The 20,062-nt window shown below is 36.1% G+C and overlaps 1 protein-coding gene across 1 annotated transcript in view; it reads right to left on the bottom strand.

Annotated features, from left to right (window-relative positions):
- CPNE8 (copine 8) overlaps window positions 1-20,062 on the bottom strand; it is a 214,150-nt gene that overhangs the window by 48,557 nt on the left and 145,531 nt on the right. The window contains exons 11-13 of the mRNA XM_072765596.1: window positions 14,945-15,020; window positions 11,764-11,817; window positions 10,368-10,429 (exon numbers count right to left, since the gene is read on the bottom strand). Of these exons, the coding sequence (XP_072621697.1) occupies window positions 10,368-10,429; window positions 11,764-11,817; window positions 14,945-15,020 (192 nt within the window). The remainder of the gene's footprint in view (window positions 1-10,367; window positions 10,430-11,763; window positions 11,818-14,944; window positions 15,021-20,062) is intronic.

The following is a 20,062-nucleotide window of genomic DNA, read 5'->3' as shown; positions in this document are numbered from 1 at the left end:
GTTTATAATGTTTCATTAAACTTAGAGATTTGGGGGAAAAGGTAGGAAAGTCAGGTTTAAAATGGCTTTCTCTTTTTTTTAAAAAAAAGATTTTATTTATAATATTTTATTTATTTATTTATTTATTCATGAGAGATGCAGAGAGAGAGAGGCAGAGACACAGGCAGAGGGAGAAGCAGGCTCCCTGCAAGAAGCCCAACGCAGGACTCTATCCCAGGACTACAGGATCACACCCTGGGCTGCCACTGAGCCACTCAGGGATCCCTTAAAATAGTTTTCTCATCCATCTGGATTTATTTAGTGTTCTTGGTGTTCAGCTGTCCAAAAATATCTTAAAATTGCCAGTCTCTTTGAGAAAACAAGTCACAAACGGACAAATTAAAATGACACCAAAAAACTAGCAGCCACTTAATATAAGTGATGGGGACTTTTGCAGCTCATTGGAATCAGCTGGATGAAAGTTTGAGCTTTCTTCAAAGGAAGGAAAAGACAGTTAATAGTTCTGTAAGTTTCTAATATATTCAATAGTCTGATAAAAATAATGGACTAGGGTTCCATGTTGACATAAAATTCTGGTAACTTAGAGGGACTCAGTATGCAGAATTTGTGATCTGTTTCCCCCTTCATCTGCCAGTCAAAGAGATATATAAAACTATAAATATTTATTCTTGATCATGTTAGTGGTGGAGTGAAGTTTTATGAGGATTTAAGATACACAGAGGACTTAGCCAAAATGGTATTTATGATTCTGTGCTGAGATACTTATAGTGTAAGCCATTGGAAATATAGAAATATGTATTTTATAAATATTTAGAAGTCAATAAGCCCATTTTTACAGATATTAGTAATCATAATCATGATCATCTAAAGCAGAATCTTAGATTTCAGAACAGTATGACTTTATATGAATCTACACTATCCTTATTACTAGTTATCAGGTACTCAATGCCATAGATTAAAGATTACTGAATAAATATCTTTAGTTCCCAATTATATCAGACTTTTAATATTCAAAATTATTTCTTAAGAAGCCAACAGAAATATTACAAAAAAAAGAAGCAAACAAATACATGACCCTGGGATAAATATACAAGAGTGTAATTTTTATAAAAAATGGCCCTAGGGTCAACAATTCAAAAGAGACAACCAGTTTTTACTATCTACAGAGAGCTGTAGATAGCTCTTTTGTAAAAAAAAAAAAAAAAAAAAAAAAAAAGATAGCTCTTTTGTAGATATCATTTAGAAAATAAAACTCTTTCTGACCTGAAGTTATAAAATATATCTTATGCTCCAGGAAAAGCCCCATCCTGCTTAACCAAAAAAAGTCCTAAAAATTAGATTTTTGTTTCAAAGAATATTTGCATAAAAATTGGCTGATTTAGAATGCATCTGTCTCATCTGCTCACGGTATACCTGAATTGTAAGCCAGATAATTGCAGCTAAACAGAGTGTTTGAGGAACTGAGACTGTGAATGAAAAGTAACAAGCTAACAATATGGTTTCACAAACAATCAGGGTTATATTTTCATGTAAATATCTACATCAATAACAGCTAAAATAATGGAAACCTAGAATATCCAATACTAAAAATTAGGTCTACAACGTTCCTTCAAACGAGAAGATATTAAAGGACTTTGAAAACAATTCTGTGTAGTATTTAAATGTGTTCATTCCTAACTCTGCATAATTTCTACTTGGATTCATGAGAAAACAAAGAACATTTTTATAATTTTCTATTGAATTTTTTTTGTGTGAGATGAAACAAGAAGATAGGTGAAATTTTAAAGGGCAATTTAAGGATTGCTTTCTAAGAGTTTCAACATAAGCAGTTAGTCCTACATATGCTGTATCAGTCATCTGTTTGTCCTCTTTCCCTTTTCTCATGCTCCTCATACAACTGAGGGTTATGGCAATGTTCTCCAAATTAGTGCAGAGCACAAAATGAATGCAGGAAAATCTCAACTATTTTGGAAAGCCCAGAGTACCAATTTTTATTCATATTTTATATGATGATTGTTTGACCTTTTTTTTTTTTTTTAAGATCTCTACCTTTGTTGGCTAGGGTTCAGCATGATCATAAGTTAACAGTAGTTTCTCCTAGATTAGAAAGGATACAGTAGGGGCACCTGGGTGGTTCAGTCATTTGAGCGTCTGCCTTTGGCTCAGGTGATGATCTCAGGGTCTGGGATGGAGCCCCACATGGGGCTCCCTGCTCAGCGGGGAGTCTGCTTCCCTGTCTCCCTCTGCCCTTCTCTCTACTCATGCTGTCTCTTGTCCTTGCTTACTTCTCTCTCAAATAACTAAATAAAATCTTTAAAAAAAAAGAGCATGGTGAATAGGTTCCTGAACTGATGCCACCCAAATTAGCAGCAGTGATGCTAACCCAAGTTAGGAATAATAACAATCCACAAAAGCTGGTCACAAATACTGATATCTTAGTATTTTAGGTTAAAAGTGAGTAGTTACTCCAATATATTACAGAAACAAAATGGAATTGAACACTTTGTTCCAATCACTTTTGAAATAACATACTTTTTCGGAAATATGGTAGAGCAACTCTTCAAAAACCTACCCTTGATAAACCTACAAATCTTCAAATGTACTAATAAGACCTCCATAATACTACTTTGAGATGTTTGGTTGATTGCAGTCCTAAATGTCAGGTTATTTCATTGTTCTTCTTCAGTGTAATCATAGGATAAAAGGCAAGACCAGATGGCTAAATTAAGAAGAGTCTCATTAGATGTGTGCTGAAGAGGAGTTCTACCAAAGACTGAAATGTGAATATTGGAGTTTAGCTGAAGTGTTGGACTACACTTAAAAGATGTAGCTGCCAGCTATCTTTCTATCTTGTATCCTCAGTTAAAAATACTCAATTCTTTTAGGTAGAACCAGGGGAAGAAGGAGCAGAAGAAAAGCAAAAAAAAAAAAAAAAAAGAAAAAAAAAAGTTTCTGAAACCTAGGTTTCCAAAGACATGAGCTTTTTTACAAAAGACACCGTAGTGGCTAACGAACAGAGGTTTCACAGATAAAAACTGGCAATGGCATATATATCATCTACGAAGTTAGCAAAGATAAAAAAGGAGTTCCACTATTTACTAAGGTAAAGATACAGTAAACTTTCATATACAAATGAAAGTGTTAGGAGTGTAAATTATTACTACTCTTTCAGCAACACAACTTAGAAATCTCTAACAAATTATAAAATACACATACCATTTTATCCAACAACACTATTTCTAGGAAATGACCCCTTACACATGCTTAATGTCATGCATAAAAAGTATGCACCAGGGTTTTACCATTGAGCCTGATTTATAATAAGAAAATAAAATAGATACAACTAAAGCGTATATCACACAAAAAATTTTAAACCGAATTATGTACTTTCATACGATGGAAGACCATTAAAATAAGGTAGATATGTAAGTACTGATGTGGAAATATATATACACAATATATTTAATGAACAAAATATACATTATAGAACACTGTACACAGTGTTATACCAATGTTACAAAAAATAATTATGCATTCTGCAATAAACAAATATGTAACTATGTTATTTATCTCTAGAAGGTATGATTACAGAGGATCTAGCTTCATACTAAATTATGTTCATCCACTTTGCCTAACTTTTCGTTTTACTATGTCACATTTTATGTTTATAATGTGAAACACAAATAAAGATTTTTATGATTAAAATGTGAGAGACGGGGCATCTGGGTAGCTCAGTGATTGAGCGTCTACCTTTGGCTCAGGTTGTGATCCGGGAGGTCCTGGGATTGAGTTTCACATCAGGCTCCTCAGGAGGAGCCTGCTTCTCCCTCTGCCTAGGTCTCTACCTCTTGCTCATGAATAAATAAATAGGACTTTAAAAAGTGTGGGAGATATAACACTTCTTTCCTAGAAACATGAATATAAAACACAAATAAAGTAAAAGTATTTTATTATTTTTGAAAAAAAGTAACAATGAAGAATATCAAATATAACTAAAGTGTTTAATAATTTTCAGAATTTTTTTAAATTTTAAGAGATAAGAATTCTGATTGATGTTGTTCAAAAAAGTCAGTAGCCATTTACTGAAACTATAGATAATTGTCATTTATTACAATTAATCCTAATTTGAAATTAGTGCAGCTCATTATATTCTACTTTGCTATTATTCAGAAATTTTGTGCGATTACATATCTGCTTTTTATATGATTTTCCATCATTGTAGTACATTTATCTACTTGGAGGTTGAGATTTAGCAAGGGCAGAAAGCTCAAAATGTTACAATGTCTAAGCAGGTAGGAAAAATTTGACAAAATCTATCAGGAAAAATAAAAATAATGTACTGAAATATTTTGATTAGATGTTTGTAGCTACACTTTCACCTGGTTTTCATATTTGTGTTCTCCTTTCAAACTGTTATAATTTGTTGTTTTTACACAACTAGGGATTTTTAAGAAAGATAGGAACATGAATCTCTACTCTTCCTTTCTTATAATCAGAACCCATCAGGTATTCTATGAAGTAAATATCCTGATCAATCTCCATAATCAATTAATTCAATGTTTCTAGGGGGCCTCCTTGATTCACTCTCAACTCTGGTCAAACAACATGACCCCGACCGACAGACCAAAACTCTTTTTGCCCTTGCCACCACTGCTAAAAGGTTAGCCAAATCCTTCTCACAAGTTAAAACATTCAGCTCAACTCAATAAAACCTGTTTTTTTTTTTTTTTTGCAAAAAGCCTAGACATTTCAAAAAGGAATGTCTGAAATATGAAAGATGGCTCCAAAAGCATCCATAAATCTCAGGCACAATTCCCTTAACAGATTAGGGATGCTTTGAGAACAAAAAGGGGATTTTACCCATTCTCCGAGCAAACATTGCAAAAGAAATTTCTATAAAAATTCAAAATGAGGATGATTTCACTCTTATAGACACTGCAATAACTTATTCAGTCCTCAACCCCTTTCTGTTTTCCAATCTCCTGCCTTGGAGTAGAAAGGCATTTACCATCTAATGGTAATCAGTCACAAAAAAGAAAAAGGAAAAGAAATGTTTTTAGATTTGTCTTCTCAACCTTCAGAATTCCTAATTCTACCTATCTGTCCAATTCTACTCCAATCAGCCCACTGCCCTCCCATTCCTAAATATACTCTCTGATCAATTATAGGCAACTTCCTCTACCAATAGAAGACATATGATTTCAATTTCCCCAAGAACTGTTCAAATTGATCCACCAAAGCCCTTAACCAGTATTAAGCAGTATCCTTCAAGCCCTATGGCCATTAAAGGAATAACTCTTATTATTCAAGATTTAAAAAAAAAAAAGATTTTACCAACTGAAGATTGATCATCCCCACTACAAGACCTTGCAATACCCTCATCATGCCAAATAAAAAGCCCATACAGAGGACTGCATTTTGGTCAAGAACATAGGGCAATCAACACTATATTCATACCCGATCACCCTACATCTTGACAGTACATCCTCCTTTCTAATATGCCCACTGAAACAACTACTTTTTCTGTCATTGACTGATACAGTGCCTTTTGCAGCATTTCCTCTGGCCCCCAAAGTCAATACCTTTTGCTTTTACAAAGAACAATCACAAAGACACTTGAACAGCCGTACCGAAGGGATATACCAAAAACTCTATTTCTCTCAAACCCTCCATGGTGACCTGAAAGATTTCAATTTCCCTGGGAAATCTATACTATTACAATATATAAGCAATCTTTACGGGGTGTCTGAGTGGCTCAGTCAGTTAAGCATCTGCCTTCAGTTCAGGTCATAATCCCAGGGCCCTCGGATCGAGCCCTGCATTGGGCTCCCTGTTCAGTGGGGAGTCTGCTTCTCCCTCTCCCTCTGTCTGGTGCTCTGCCTACTTGTGCTCTCTCTCTCTCTCTCTCTCTGTCAAATTAATAAATAAAATCTTAATTTTTTTTAATATTTCCCCACCCTAAAGGCATCTCACATTGACACTAAACATCGTCTTCAACAATTAGCCAATAAATGACACAACGGAAAGATAAATTTCAATTCTGTTCTGCCTCTGTCAAATTCCTAGGCCACCTTTTAACATCAGATGGGCTAAAAATAGAACCAGACAGAATGACTACCACCACCCTCTTCCCTCAATCCTAGACTAAATGACAATAATGAGTTTCCTGGGCCTTACTGGATCCTGTCACCTTTGGATTACCAATTATTCCCTCATACCTCAACCCTTAAACCTCCCTAACTGGAACCATTCCAGACCCTATTCCAAGGCTTCAAAGAGACCCAAGAAGGTTTTTTCTTTAAAAAAAAAAAAAGTTTGTCTCTTTTCCAACTCTAGGACACCCTCATTACCAATTGCCCTTCTTCCTTTTTGCTCGTGAACTTTCCAGTAGCACTTTGGGAGTCCTGACCCAAATCCTGATCAATTGTTGGCATATGGAGGCCAAGAATGCTCTGCAGGATATTATAATCTTCAACTAGACCCTGTGGCCAAAGGTTTTCCTCCCTGGCTCCATGCCCTAACAGCCGCCTTTACACTCCTTACTGCCACCAAAAAAATAGTGCTAGACTCTCCCCTATAGGTATTCGTTCCATATACAGTTAAAACCCTCTTAGATTCCCACCACACAGAACACCCTTCTGCCAGTCCATCTATCCTTTCTAGCCATTTCACTCTCTTGTTGTCCTCCTCTCAAATTGCTGTCATACTTTTCTTACCCCTCAAAGATTCAACTAACACAACTGCAGCCTTGTCACTGATTCATTATTTACCCCAATTAAACCTTCATAACCCCCCCACCAAGTCCCCATTTTACTTGGTTTATCGATGGATGTTACATAAAAATGAACAAGGAAAATACAGTGCAGGACACTCTATAGGATCCACTGAAAAAATTTTCAAAGCAGGCTCCTTTCCCTAGGCTCGTTAGGCCCAATAAGCTGAATTACATTCTCTAACAAGTGTATGCTAATTGTTAATAAATAAAGCTCTCACTGTCTATAGATAGCATATATGCTTCTGAGGTTGCCCAGGATTTTGGTATGCTCTGGAAACAGGGTTTCGAATATTCTCTGACAGTCCATAAAAACAAAACTTCTATATTAAAACTACTTGACACCTTCTCTTTCCCCTCAGCTTAGCTATTATAAAAATTCAAGCTCATCCCAAATTTGATATCCCTGAAGCCAAGGGCAATCATGCTGACCAGGCTGCCAAAAATGTGGCACTTCAAACCTCCAACTCACAAACATCTCCCTATATGACTTTCATTCCCTTAACCCTGTTACTTAAAACAAAACAACACACACACACACACACACACACACACACACACACACACAAACCCTCAAAACATCACTGAAGGGGGAAATGGATGAAACAAGGTTCCTAGAAGGATTTCTCCAAGACAACGTTTGGGTGGGACCAAATAACAAACCTGTGCTACCAAAAAGAGCCCAGGAACTCTTTTTAAATGTATCTATGACACGACACCTTGGAGCACAAATAAAATGGTCCAATGGACACACAGTTCTATTAAATGCCATCTCCAACTGTTGCCCAACAAATATTTTGTGCAATCCTACAAAACCATATTGCACTGCCTTAGGTCAATTTCCTCTTCCCAACAGGCCTTCTGACATCTGGCAAATTGATTTCATCCAGCTTCCTCCATTTACCAAATAGAAATGTGTATTGATAATGATCTGTATGTTTTTTCACTGGGTCAAGACATTTCCTTGCAGGCAAGCCAACTGCTAAAACAGTGGTCAAAAACTTATTAGAAAAAAATCACCCCAGTTGGAATATTCTCAAAAGCTACACAGTAACCAAGGAATCCATTTTACTGTTTAAATTGTCCAAGAGATCTGCAAAATCTAATCCATCTTTTAACATTTTCATTGCACCTATCATCCTTAATCCTCAAGATTAGTTGAACACATTAATGGCATAATCCAAACTCAACTAAGTGATCTGGTCATAGGCATGTTGGCCCCTTGGGGAAGATTTGCTTATCATAAAGCCACGCTGTGTAATCCAACAAACATTCTAGAGGAATTATCCCACAATACTGCTTCAGCCCTACAAAACTTACAATTATCCTTAGACTCTCTTGCTTCAGTAGTCCTAGGCAATCAAACAGCACTGGCCTACCGGCTGGATGAATAAGAGGGTGTCTGTATTCTTGCTAATATCTCTTACCGCACCTGGATAACTATATCCTCCAAAGTAGAATTAGAAATTAAAAAAAATTTTTCACACAGGCCTCTTGGCTTCATCATATCAACAATCCCACCTTCAATGAAATTTGCAATTACATTAAAAGTTATCTACCATCATCCAATCTCTTTAGTTGGTCACCTGAGAAAACAGAAAACATCCTTCCATCTGGACTACAATACTGGATGATACTATTAACTTGGGGATTAAGCATCTGGTTGCCATATAAAATACCTTTTGCTTGTTTCAGAAGTGTCTCACTTTCTTCTCTTCTGCTCCCAAGCTAATGATGATGACTGAACCTTCTGTGTATACTGTTCCAACTCCATGCACTTATGCCCCTTACAATGGATTGGATGGACCCCAAGAAGTACCCAAGCACTTGCACTTGGGCCACAAAGGACTCTACCATACAACTGATCATGGTAATCTTTTATACACCAATGATCAAAAAGAAGAAGTGAAGAGGAAAAGGGGCAAAGGAAAGTTAACAATTCTGAGTCCATCTCTCAACTGCCACCATTTTTGCATAGTTCAGAGAAGAATCACCACTTCCTGGAATCATGATAATCATCTTGAGGTTTAGACACCTGGAAAATTTTCTCCCAACCCACAATACTGAGCAAAAGAGGTCAAATAATCTCTGAGCAAACCACACCAACTGAAATTTCTTCCTCGCTGTGGTTTCAAGTTTTAAAAACACCACCTCCTCTCATCCTTTTTGGTCAAGCACAATGTGACTGAGTTGGGTTGTCCCTTATTTATAAACCGAAATAAAGATTTGTCTCCTATTTCCTCACTCATAGGCTCATTCCTGAAGTTTTCTTTAACAGCATTTTTCTGGACTTTAGTACCTTTCCCTTTAACTTTATTGAAACAGCCACCGTAGCTTCTGTGTCTCTGTAGCCAAGTGGCAGGTTGCAAGATGTCCATATATAGCATTGATTCTGCATTTAAGCAAATTATCATTTTGGGGTTTGTTTTTGTTTCCTTAACTAAGAGCAAAAGGATCAAGCTCCCTGTGTTTTGGTAAACTGTCTTTGTTCCTCTAGCCTCTTCATTCTTTTATCCCTTTCTTTTACTTCATGACATTCTACCAGTGAACTAGTATTGAAAAAAAAATTCTAGGGGCACCTGGGTGGCTCAATAGTTGAGCATCTCCCTTTGGCTCAGGGCGTGATCCTGGAGACCCGGGATCGAGTCCCATATCAGGCTCCCTGTGAGGAGCCTGCTTTTCCCTCTGCCTGTGTCTCTCCCTCTCTCTCTCTCTCTGTCTCTCATGAACAAATAAATAAAATCTTTAAAAAAAAAAATCTTAAATCATAATTAGGAAAAGATTTACATGAGTGTTGTCTCTGGCTGCTATTTTTTGTCATGAAGTTACTAACCACATTCAAATTTACCTCTCACCATTTGTGTATATTCTAATACAGGTTATAGCACATAAATTAGAATATGTGGACATTTTAGACTGCATATTAATGAATGTTTTCAATCTCTGGGGATGCTTGGTTTTGAAAAGATAGGGGCAACTCAGTTAAAAATAGGAACAAAATTGAAAAAAATCCTTCCTATTTACTAGGGTATAGGAATCCACAATATATTACCAAGACAGGCTCTGTCTGGACTCTGGAAAATTTCAAGAATGGTTAAAACAACCAATTTTTTTCTGAAATGTATTCCTGCCCAGAAGCGTAAGGAGCAACAAAATGACTACTCACCATCCATTTCTGCATTATGATTTTACGACAAGATACATTCTTTAATATTCTGGAGCTCAAATATACATTTATAACAAGCCCTCAAGCTTTTCTTCTACTTCAAAAATAATGAAAAGTGCATATAAAAAGTCCCATATGTTAGGCAACTGAAAATATTCTCTGGAAGTACATATAATAGCTTTATCTGCAACTATTATTAACACAATAGAGTCTTTTCTCTTCGTCAAAGAAAAGTTGCAATTTTCCCCCAAAGTAATAGCTCATTGTGTTTAAGTTTATCTCCCTAAGTCTGTAACAAAAGTGCAAAAGTTCTGCCCTCAAAGTATAATAAAGTTGATCATTTCAGCTGCCTATTACTTAGTGGCAGCACTTGCTAGATACACTAAAAGAAATGTTTAAGCAATGAAACAATTTCAGACAATGACTTACCCTCCTTTAATATAATCAAGGAATGAAACTTCTGTTTCTACCAGAAAGGAGAGTAAAGTTACCTGAAAAAGAAAAGAAAAACAAGGCAAAATTACCTCCCAGTACTAACTGCAACCCCAAATGGACTTTAAGTATTAGAGACGAACTCATATTCATATTAGAGAGGAATATCACATTTTGAAAATCAATAACAATATAATTCTTTATTAAAATCTGCCAGGACTGACTGTTTTAACGTATAAAATTATTAAGAATGAAAGGAGCCAAAAAAATTAACTAACTCCTTCCTATGACCAGTTTATTTCCTTTGAAGAATAGCATAAAAATTGTCTACAAGGACATTGTGTTACTGCATGTTTTTGTCATCGTCTTGTAATGAGGCTCTCGAATATTTCAAATGTCTTGCAATATAGAAATCTTCAAAAGGAAATTTGAGGAGAACTTAGATATTCCTTCTCCTAAGAAAATTTAATCATACAATAAAATCTTCAGTATATTATAGAAGAAATGTCACCAGGGAAGAAAAGTAGAGTATGGGAAACACAATATTACAATGTAATATTGTAATAACATTGTGTGGTGACATCTGGTGACTGTACTTATGGTGGTGAACACAGAGGGACGTACAGGATTGTTAAATCAGTATGTTCTAAACTATGACATTTTGATTAGCTACGCTCCAATAAAAAAAAAAGCACATCTGAATTCTCCAAAAAAAAAAAATAGGATGATTTTTCACAATTTTAAGATACTTTCATCTTTGCACCTTTCTGTATCGATTTATTTTTTATTTATTTTTTTAAGATTTTATTTATTATTCGTGAAAAACACAGAAAAAGAGGCAGAGACACAGGCAGAGGGAAAAGCAGGCTCCATGCAAGGAGCCTGTTGTGGGACTGGATCATGCCTTGGGCCAAAGGCAGGTGCTAAATCGCTGAACCACCCAGGGATCCCCCTCCTGTATTGATTTCGTCCCACTTCCAACAAGGTTGTAAATTTTAATGCCATATTAACAAGTACTTTCTCATGCCATGAGTTTTAACAGTTAAGTGTAGCCTGTAAAGAGTGTAGTATTTCTTACTAGCACTTAAACTTTTTCATACCTACTTGATTCTCTCTAGTGTGATTCCACTGAATGAAGATTTCATAACAAAACTTCAGCTTCCCTCAGAGGCCATACAATCCCGAGGACAACCTGCAGGAAGCTGGGTCACTACTTTTTATAAGGTATTCTCCATTACAACCATCCCCACAGCAAGTTCAGTTTTCTATTATGTACCTTTATATTAAAATCTTAAGTGAAAGAGCTTAGTCTTTAGTTACAGTCTATATAATATTATACATTTTTTTATTCATTTATTTGACTCCTTGATGAATAACATAAAATCTGACTTACTGTTCCCGAATTAGTGTATTTTTTCTTTTTTCCTTTCTTTTTGGGATTCACCACCTTGAAAAGCAGATAAAACAATTATTATTTGTTAGTATTATACTGAAATTTTCACATTTTCACAGAATATGTAGTTCAAACTGCTGCTTTCACTTCAGATACATTTATACATTTACAAATGCCTTTAGTATGACTCCTGGACAGTCCTTCGGCCAAAACTTCTCTCCAAATTTATTACTGACCATTTTCTTTGTGTATATGCTCATCTTTTTTAAAAATGTATTTTTTTCAGTAATATTCTTCTCAATCACTTTATGCATTGATTACCCTAATCCATCTGTATCTTCTTGATGTGAGAAGAGACTTTTAACATTTAGGTCCTATATAATAATGACTGCTTTGAAGTAAACTGTGTAAATAGCTAAAGAAAAGTATGGTCAAGAAACATAACTTTTGTTATTAGGCTAAAAACACTAACATAAGCAAATCACCCAGATATGTGCATACATAAGAGGAGCTCTTTTACTCTATTGCTGTCAGGGATATTAATTTCCGCCAGATACCAAGGCTATGTAATAATTGGTAAAGGTCTGGTTTGTGGACCTAAGATTTAGCTTTTGGCCACTTATTCCATGAGGAAATATTATTGTACAAGAAATTGAAGAATACAGGGAACGTAAAGATGAGTAAGACCTGTCAATCTAATAGGATAAGCAAATCACATAAGTGCCTTAAAAGAAAATCCTTCAGCGCATCCCAATCCGAAATACACTAGGAAGCATTTTGACAGGCAAAGAAAGTTAAAAGAATTTATGATAAGTATTATTTAAACTTTATTAATTTAAACTAAGGCAACAATAAAAAGAGATAGACATAACATTCTAGAAAAAGGAAAAAGTAATTGGCCCAAGGTGGTTGGAGCAGAGGGCAAATACATATTATTGAAACAAACCTGAAGGTCCACAGGTACATGGAGCCAGCAGAAGACACTCCTGTCTCCATACCTAGAGACCCTGAAAGCTGTTTGCAACCTTAGAGATCTCAAAGGGCCCTATTCTCTGCTCCAGCCCCCTCATAATCACAGTCCACCAATAGTCCCATGGGTCTAGGGCCCCAGTAGGAAACAATCCTGTCTGTAATCATTTAGATCCTGAAAGGGACCAATACTTAGTTCCAGCTCCTTCCAGGTATAGTTTATGAGAAATTTTGCTGGCACAAGGACCCACCAAGAGGCACTCATGTCTTACCTCAGGAGATCACAAAATATCCTTATATTCATTTATATGTATTTGGCCCCAGCCCCTCTGGCCTTGGAAAGGAAGCAACCTAGCCCACCCAGAGGCCTAGTGGGAGACATGCCCATCTGTGCCTCCAGTGCCAGGTCTACAGACCAAATTCTTGACCATGGTACCTGAAACAGCCATGTGATTCAGTGGCTGACCCTCTTAGGTATGTTGCAGAGCCAGTCCTGCCTACTTAAGGACCACCCAGTGATCAGATGGGAGTCCTCCAAGGGAACTGGCAGGAGTCACACACATCTTTGCACTTAGTAATAGGTCATCTGACTAAGGACTTGTACACCCTGAAAAAGAAATCCTGGTTCAGTGCCCCTCTACTGAATAAAGTACAGCCAGCCTCATTAACCCAGGGTCCAGACAAAATCCATGCCCACTTGAGTTTCTGCTAACAACCATCCCCAACCATGGATGCTACTACAGACCTACAGCTTCAAAAGCAGCTCAAATCTAGCATGACGGCAGTTTTGGAGATAATCCTATCAGCTCAGGAACTGACAAGAGAAGGTCTTTATCTACCAAAACCAGTCTGTAAAGCTGTAGGGAGTTTATAAAAGCTCAAGTATATTGCAGGAGACCTAGAAACACAATGGTAGGCAGAGAAAACAGGCATCTATATAAGTACCACCTGTTTTATATTACTTTCATTGCCTGTTTAGAGCCTTAATATTCCTTCCTTGGAAGACCTAGATAGAAAAATTGATCCATTACTCCATCTTTGACCTTGCCTGAGAAGTTTGACCTTTAATATCTCATACTCTACTAAGTAGCTGTTATCAAGACACACTAAACATATATCATGTGTTTGTCTCCCATTAGACATGGAATTTTTTTGAGAGAGAGAGAGAGAGACCAAGACCAGAGCCTAACACAGGGCTCAACCTCACAACCCTGAGATCATGGCCTGAGCTAAAATCAAGAGTCAGATGCTTAACCAACTGAGCCACTGAGGTGCCCCTAGACACTGAAATGTTTAATCACCTCTGTACCCCGACGGCCTTAACAGAGGATGTGTAATATAAAAGGCTTGTAACAAATATTTTATTTATAGGTGAATGAATGAGTGAATGAATGGAATGCTATTGCTTTAACTTAGTAAGAAGATGGCAAAAGAAGGATAGCATTCCATTCCTAACTTAAAAGATGTCAATTTTAGTGTCAACCTGGTGGGGAAAGAGGTATCAACCTGGCAGGAAAAGAGTTACCTTTATTGACTAGTACTGAGATATTCTCCTTTGTTATTCATGTTTGTAAAATAAAAGAATTATAGAGAATGTACAGGTAACTTAGCTCAAGTATTAACAATGCCAAAATATACCACGTGCTCAATACATGTGCCAGTTAACTGGCAAGGTAGGTTTAAGGCGGAAAGAACGTAAGAAAGATTATGCCTGCTTTAACAACTTGGATTTCTTTAATGACTGAATCATATTTTGATTAGCTTTAGTCTTCACCTAAATAACAAAAAAGTGCTCAAACATACTAAGCAGACCACAGTTCATTGTATAACACCATACTGACATAATGAGCATGCATATTTTTCTCTTTTTATTAAAAAAGGTGTTGGGGAGGAGGTTGGTAGGAAGGCAAAACATAAAGGGTGAAGTTTATGGAAAAGTGAACTTGCGTCCATATTGAATTTTTTTTAAATAATCAAAAGTTTCATAGGCAAGAATTTTTAAATTTCTCAGATTGAGTTAAAAGACCATGGGATTGAAGAGAAATACTATCATTCAAGTCTCAGAAACAAGTCTGTTCGATAAATTTAAAGATTCTTACATATATTGGCAGTTGGTTAACTTTTGCCAATTACCCTTTGCAAAATCTATATTTTTAAAGCATAAATTTACTTATTCCAGAGGAAAATAATAATAAAATAAAATTCTTCTTACCTCATATACATTGAATTGCGATTGTCCTCTAGAAAGTTCCCTATAGCTTGTGGTAAATTCTCCAATGAAATCGTGACTAAATTTAAGGAGAAAAATATGTAGTATTAGCTTTCATACATTTGTCAACTATACTTTAAAGCTTTTTATAAAGTATAGTTTAATCATGGAAAAAATGCTTAATATTACTATGAACATAACTTAATAACTTATATTTTAAGAGATTCATACATAACTTCATTGTTCTTCAACCCCAAATTATGTTCACTCAAAAATTACATTTTGTTAACATTCAAATATATAATTTATCCAACCAATATTAATATTTCAAACAGGTATTTTAGTTTTAATAACTCATTTCTCAAAAACATTTCATTGTCTATACTAGCAAAATGATTAATAACATATTAGAATGAACATTTATGACACTCAAAAAGTTATTTATATCAATAGTCACAAGTACAATATATAAAACTCTTCAAACTTTCTTATGACCAGGATGTAATAGGACATTATTTTTCAAGAGTATCCCATGTTAACATGGATAATTGTCTCTGTCCTATCCCTGCTCCGCCTTGCTCTCCTGGTCCTGATCCTCATGACCTCTCTGCCCCTGGCTGTGCCTTGGGTGGGGGGAAGTTGGGAAACTGCAGGTTTCCAGGCCTCCTCTCGGGTGTTAGTTTCAGGGCATGTAGGATGGCAGAGACCCCCTCTCCCCCCTGCTTCTCGGTAAACCAAGGCAGGGCCAAGGGACAGAAGACAGTAGAAGCCGTCAGGATGGTCAAGGTCTGCAGTGGAAGGACGTGACCCTTCCTCCACCTCACTGAGGACATGATCAATAAATTGGATTGATGACACACACACAAAAAAAAAAAAAGCTTTATTTTCAATAATAAGAGCTCTAAAGTATATTATTAATACCAACATGGTTATTCTGAGTTTCTTCACCTTAAAGCAATCATCACTGACTTCTCAGAAAGCAGACCTCTACAGGTGACTTCTAGTTTAGATGGGGACAGATAAGGATTGAGTAAGCATGTATTAGTTCTCACTATAAAATCCTGTTAATGTGATTACTGAAGCTTAGCAAAGGAATCTTAGAGACGAAGATGATAAAAAAGATCAAGACTGTAGGAACTAGAATGGTAAACACACCATAAGGGATATCACTGCTATGTATATCACAGAATTTCAGCTTGGCCCATTCACTTTGCAAATGCAAGATGTTCATTACCATTAAATATATATATATATATTTCCCCACCCACCAGGTAGGTTTAATGCTTGCTTGTGAAGACCTGATGACCAGTGACAACCAATAAACAAGCTGCTATCTAGCCAACCAAAATATTGATTTCTAAAGACAAGATTTGGAAGAAAAAATGAGCTACCATTAAATTTAGCAGAAATTTTGCAATATGCTGTTATAACATTATTTAAAACATAGCTCATTTGGATTTCCAGACTCCCAGTTTTCCATGGTCTCAAAGATCTTGTACATACATCATAGTATTCTAAATGTGACAGTCCTGTTTACACCAGTAGCAACACCTTGACTTCTTCCAGATTTAACTTTCAGAAGCAGATCTACACTCATGAAAATGTGAAAGGAAAGGGGACTGAAAACAGTCATAAATATATTTGTATTTATGAACCCAATCGCCTAGGCCTCACACATTGAAATGACATGGGGAAAATTATAAAATAGTACTTTAGCACTACATATTTCCAATAAGTGAAATAATTTTCTTTGGCCTTCAGAATCGCAAACTCATAATCATGATATCTTTCACTGCAATCTTAAAACCTGAGTTATGGAATTTATGTTTATGGAGGAATCTATCCTCCATTTCTGTGCATATTTCAAATATCTTAAGCTGTAGCCATGGAAAGAAAACATTCTAGTATACTATTAACATTAAAATTTCCAACATTCAACACTAATCAAAAAGTTGGTAGAAAAAAGCAGTATAATTTGCCACAAGTAAATACAACTATGCAATCAAGTCTCAAGAACATGTAATACCCACCCAGATAATATAAGTCCAACAGAGTGGCAAATCTGGAATCCAATGGCAATGATCAGGTTTATTATACAGCACATTGATGTGCCCCTGTTGAAGTCACTGTGAAACTTTCTAAGAAGCAATTCTGTGATATTTGGTCCTGTTTTATTTTGGTAAATTTGTTACTCTCTGTAGAACTGAGTGATGAACAATGAAGTACAATTCTCTCTGGTCTCAAATGTATGAATCTGCACTTCTGTGCTTCTCACTGGTATTTCCTATTCTGAAAGAACTCTGTTTATCAGGAAATAGAGATTTTTTTTGTTCTCCCTCTGAGTTAGGTTTTATAGAGAGCTTATGGTCAAATCTATGGCCCATTTCTTACAGGATATGTCTTCATGACACACTGTCCTCTGCAGACTTTTCAAATTTCATACTCTTATTTCTCCTTTCCTTCAATTTCCTCACCCAGTCATATCTTAATGCATGCATTTCTATAAATTACCATGGATCCTTTTCAGAATAAGGTAGGATACAAATAAAAGAAAGAATGAATAAAATATTTGCTCCTCCCTTTCTGAATCTTGTTCAAGATTATGATTTTGAATAAAATACTGAATTTGCATGTCATATAAATGCAATGCTATCCTGTGCTGTAGAGGAGGAAATGTAATGAGTCATAAATTGCATTTCAGCCTCCAAGACAACATTTCTGTGAGATAAAGGAAATACATCATTGTATCTATTCAGAGCCAGAGAAACAGATGATCAAGAAATGAGGATTTGTCAAAAGGTCATCAACATAAGGCAGGTAAGAGGAAGCGGCAGTAAACTTGTCAATCCTAAAAACAAGGTGCTTTGTCTCCAGAATCAATCTGAAGAATTTGGGTGGATAAGTGGATTGATTCCCAGATCAATTTTGTCATAGATCTCTTGGAATACATGGAAATTTTGATAGATTTCTTTGTAACTTGTCCTGCTTCAAAAACTGTTTAGTAAACCACAGAGAAATACTTAAAAGAAAGTATTATATGTAATTTTCACTGACTTATAATTCTCTTCCCCCCTATCATCACCTATTCCTAGATTTTACCAAGGTTAAAGAAGGAAAATTTAAATTGTTTTAATATTTTTGTCTGTTCCTGATTTTCAATACTGTAATATTGAAACAATTATCACTATACAGAGAGATAGGATGGAAAGACTTTCATAATAAATCACAACCAACAACTTCCTTGTGATTCAATAATACTGCTTTGCTATTTCCTGTTAATTTAATTGCAACTAAAATAATTATTCTATGTTATGTCTCTCTGACTGCATTTACAAAATAAAGTCTACTCCAGGGCTGTTTATCTGATTTGTGTCTGTTTACATCTCTAATTTGTTCTACATATTTTTTTATAATGGATATATGCTACTTAGAATCTGAGGGAAAAAATTAAAAAGATATTTAAAGCTAGTAATCTGGCTCTAAAAGCCTTGTTTGAGCAAAGTGATTAAATTGTCAAAAATCTGTATATTACAATCATTTCTATGCTCTATGAATAGTGGAAAAACATATTATGTATATTCACATTTATATTTGAAAACTGTAGGACGGTCCTTACTTAAAAATGTGTTGGGGATGCCTGGGTGGCTCAGCGGTTGAGTGTCTGCCTTTGGCTCAGGTTGTGATTCTGGGGTCCTGGGATCAAGTTGCGCATCAGGATTCCCTGCAGGGAGGCTGCTTCTCCCTCTGCCTGTGCCTCTGCCTCTCTCTGTGTCTCTCATGAGGAAGAAAAACAAAAAAAAAAAAACCAAATGTGTCTATTCTACTTCCCCCCATTTCTGGAACCTTCTTTACCACCATCACCTCTCTCTTATAGCCTAGCTATTATGTCCTCCAGGAAGCCTTCCTGCTTCATGCTGTTCCCTCTTTGCTCTTAAAGAAAGCCACTATCTCTCTACCATCACAAATCCTATATTGTATTATACCTGTTGTTTACTTGGTTCCCCTTCTCAGCCTTCAACATAGTTGAAGGTAAGAAAGGTGATAGACTCATCTCCATGTTTTTGGCGTCTACCTCATGGCCGTACACAATGGGCACTGTGTGCACGGTAAAATTTCCAGAAAGCTGGAAATTTAACAGTAATTTTAACAAATTTGCCTCAAATTTTATTCAGCCTAAAAGAATGGCACAAGTGCCATTCACGTTAACCACTGTTATCCTCTCCACTTCCTTAAAACAACTCCAAGAGTAATGCAAACAACTGTCCTTTCCCCCACAGAAGTACGCCCACACAATCACACCTAGGGCATAGGAAAGGGAGGCAGGCAATCTTGCCTTTAGCTGGCATCTCTGATGATCTTCCTGAAGGCCACCCTGCCTTGGGAAGAACAGATGATTCTTACATTCTTGACGGTCATTAAACTCGTTTTTCATATAATATATACAAGTGATAAGTATGTACTGAACCCATTTCAGTCCTTTATCACCATGTGGTCTGGAGTAAGTCAGTCAACTTTAGAATCTTTATGTCTTCCCTTAAGAATTGGAGGCAATGCCTACTTACTATTTTGAAAATAAACTCAGAGAATTCATTTGATTCTTTCTGCGAAAGGTGTTTAACTCCTTGAAAAAGACACTCCTAAACTACATTTTTCCAACTATTAAGACTACGATTCTAGACACATACATATATATATATATATAACATATAATTTTAAGAAAGTTTTACCAAAATAAGTTGTGGATGTAATAGGCTTATGGATTGATATATGTTGTGTTATTTTGGAGTTAAACACACATCTGTGGCTTTTACCATTCAAGTGCCATTCCTCTCCTTTGGATTTATCCCCAGTGTGCCATGTTTCAGGTGTGTGCTAAAGGATCTCTCAAATAAGGATTTTTAAGCAAATTGCATATAAAAGACAATTTCTTTAGAATGTTGAAAAGATTACAGCTCAAAAGCTGCCATGATGCCTGGGTGGCTAAGTGGCAAAGCATCTGCCTTCAACTCAGTGACCCTTGGGTCCTGGGATCTAGTTCCACATTAGGCTCCCTTCTTGAAACAACAGTGCCAAATAGGTACTGACTCCTCCATTTGTACTGCAACATACTGATTTCCCGTG

Source organism: Vulpes vulpes, chromosome 8, assembly GCF_048418805.1.
Source record: "Vulpes vulpes isolate BD-2025 chromosome 8, VulVul3, whole genome shotgun sequence".
NCBI lineage: Eukaryota > Metazoa > Chordata > Mammalia > Carnivora > Canidae > Vulpes > Vulpes vulpes.
Note: the sequence above shows the minus strand (reverse complement) of the source record. Positions and strands in the feature narration are given on the sequence as shown.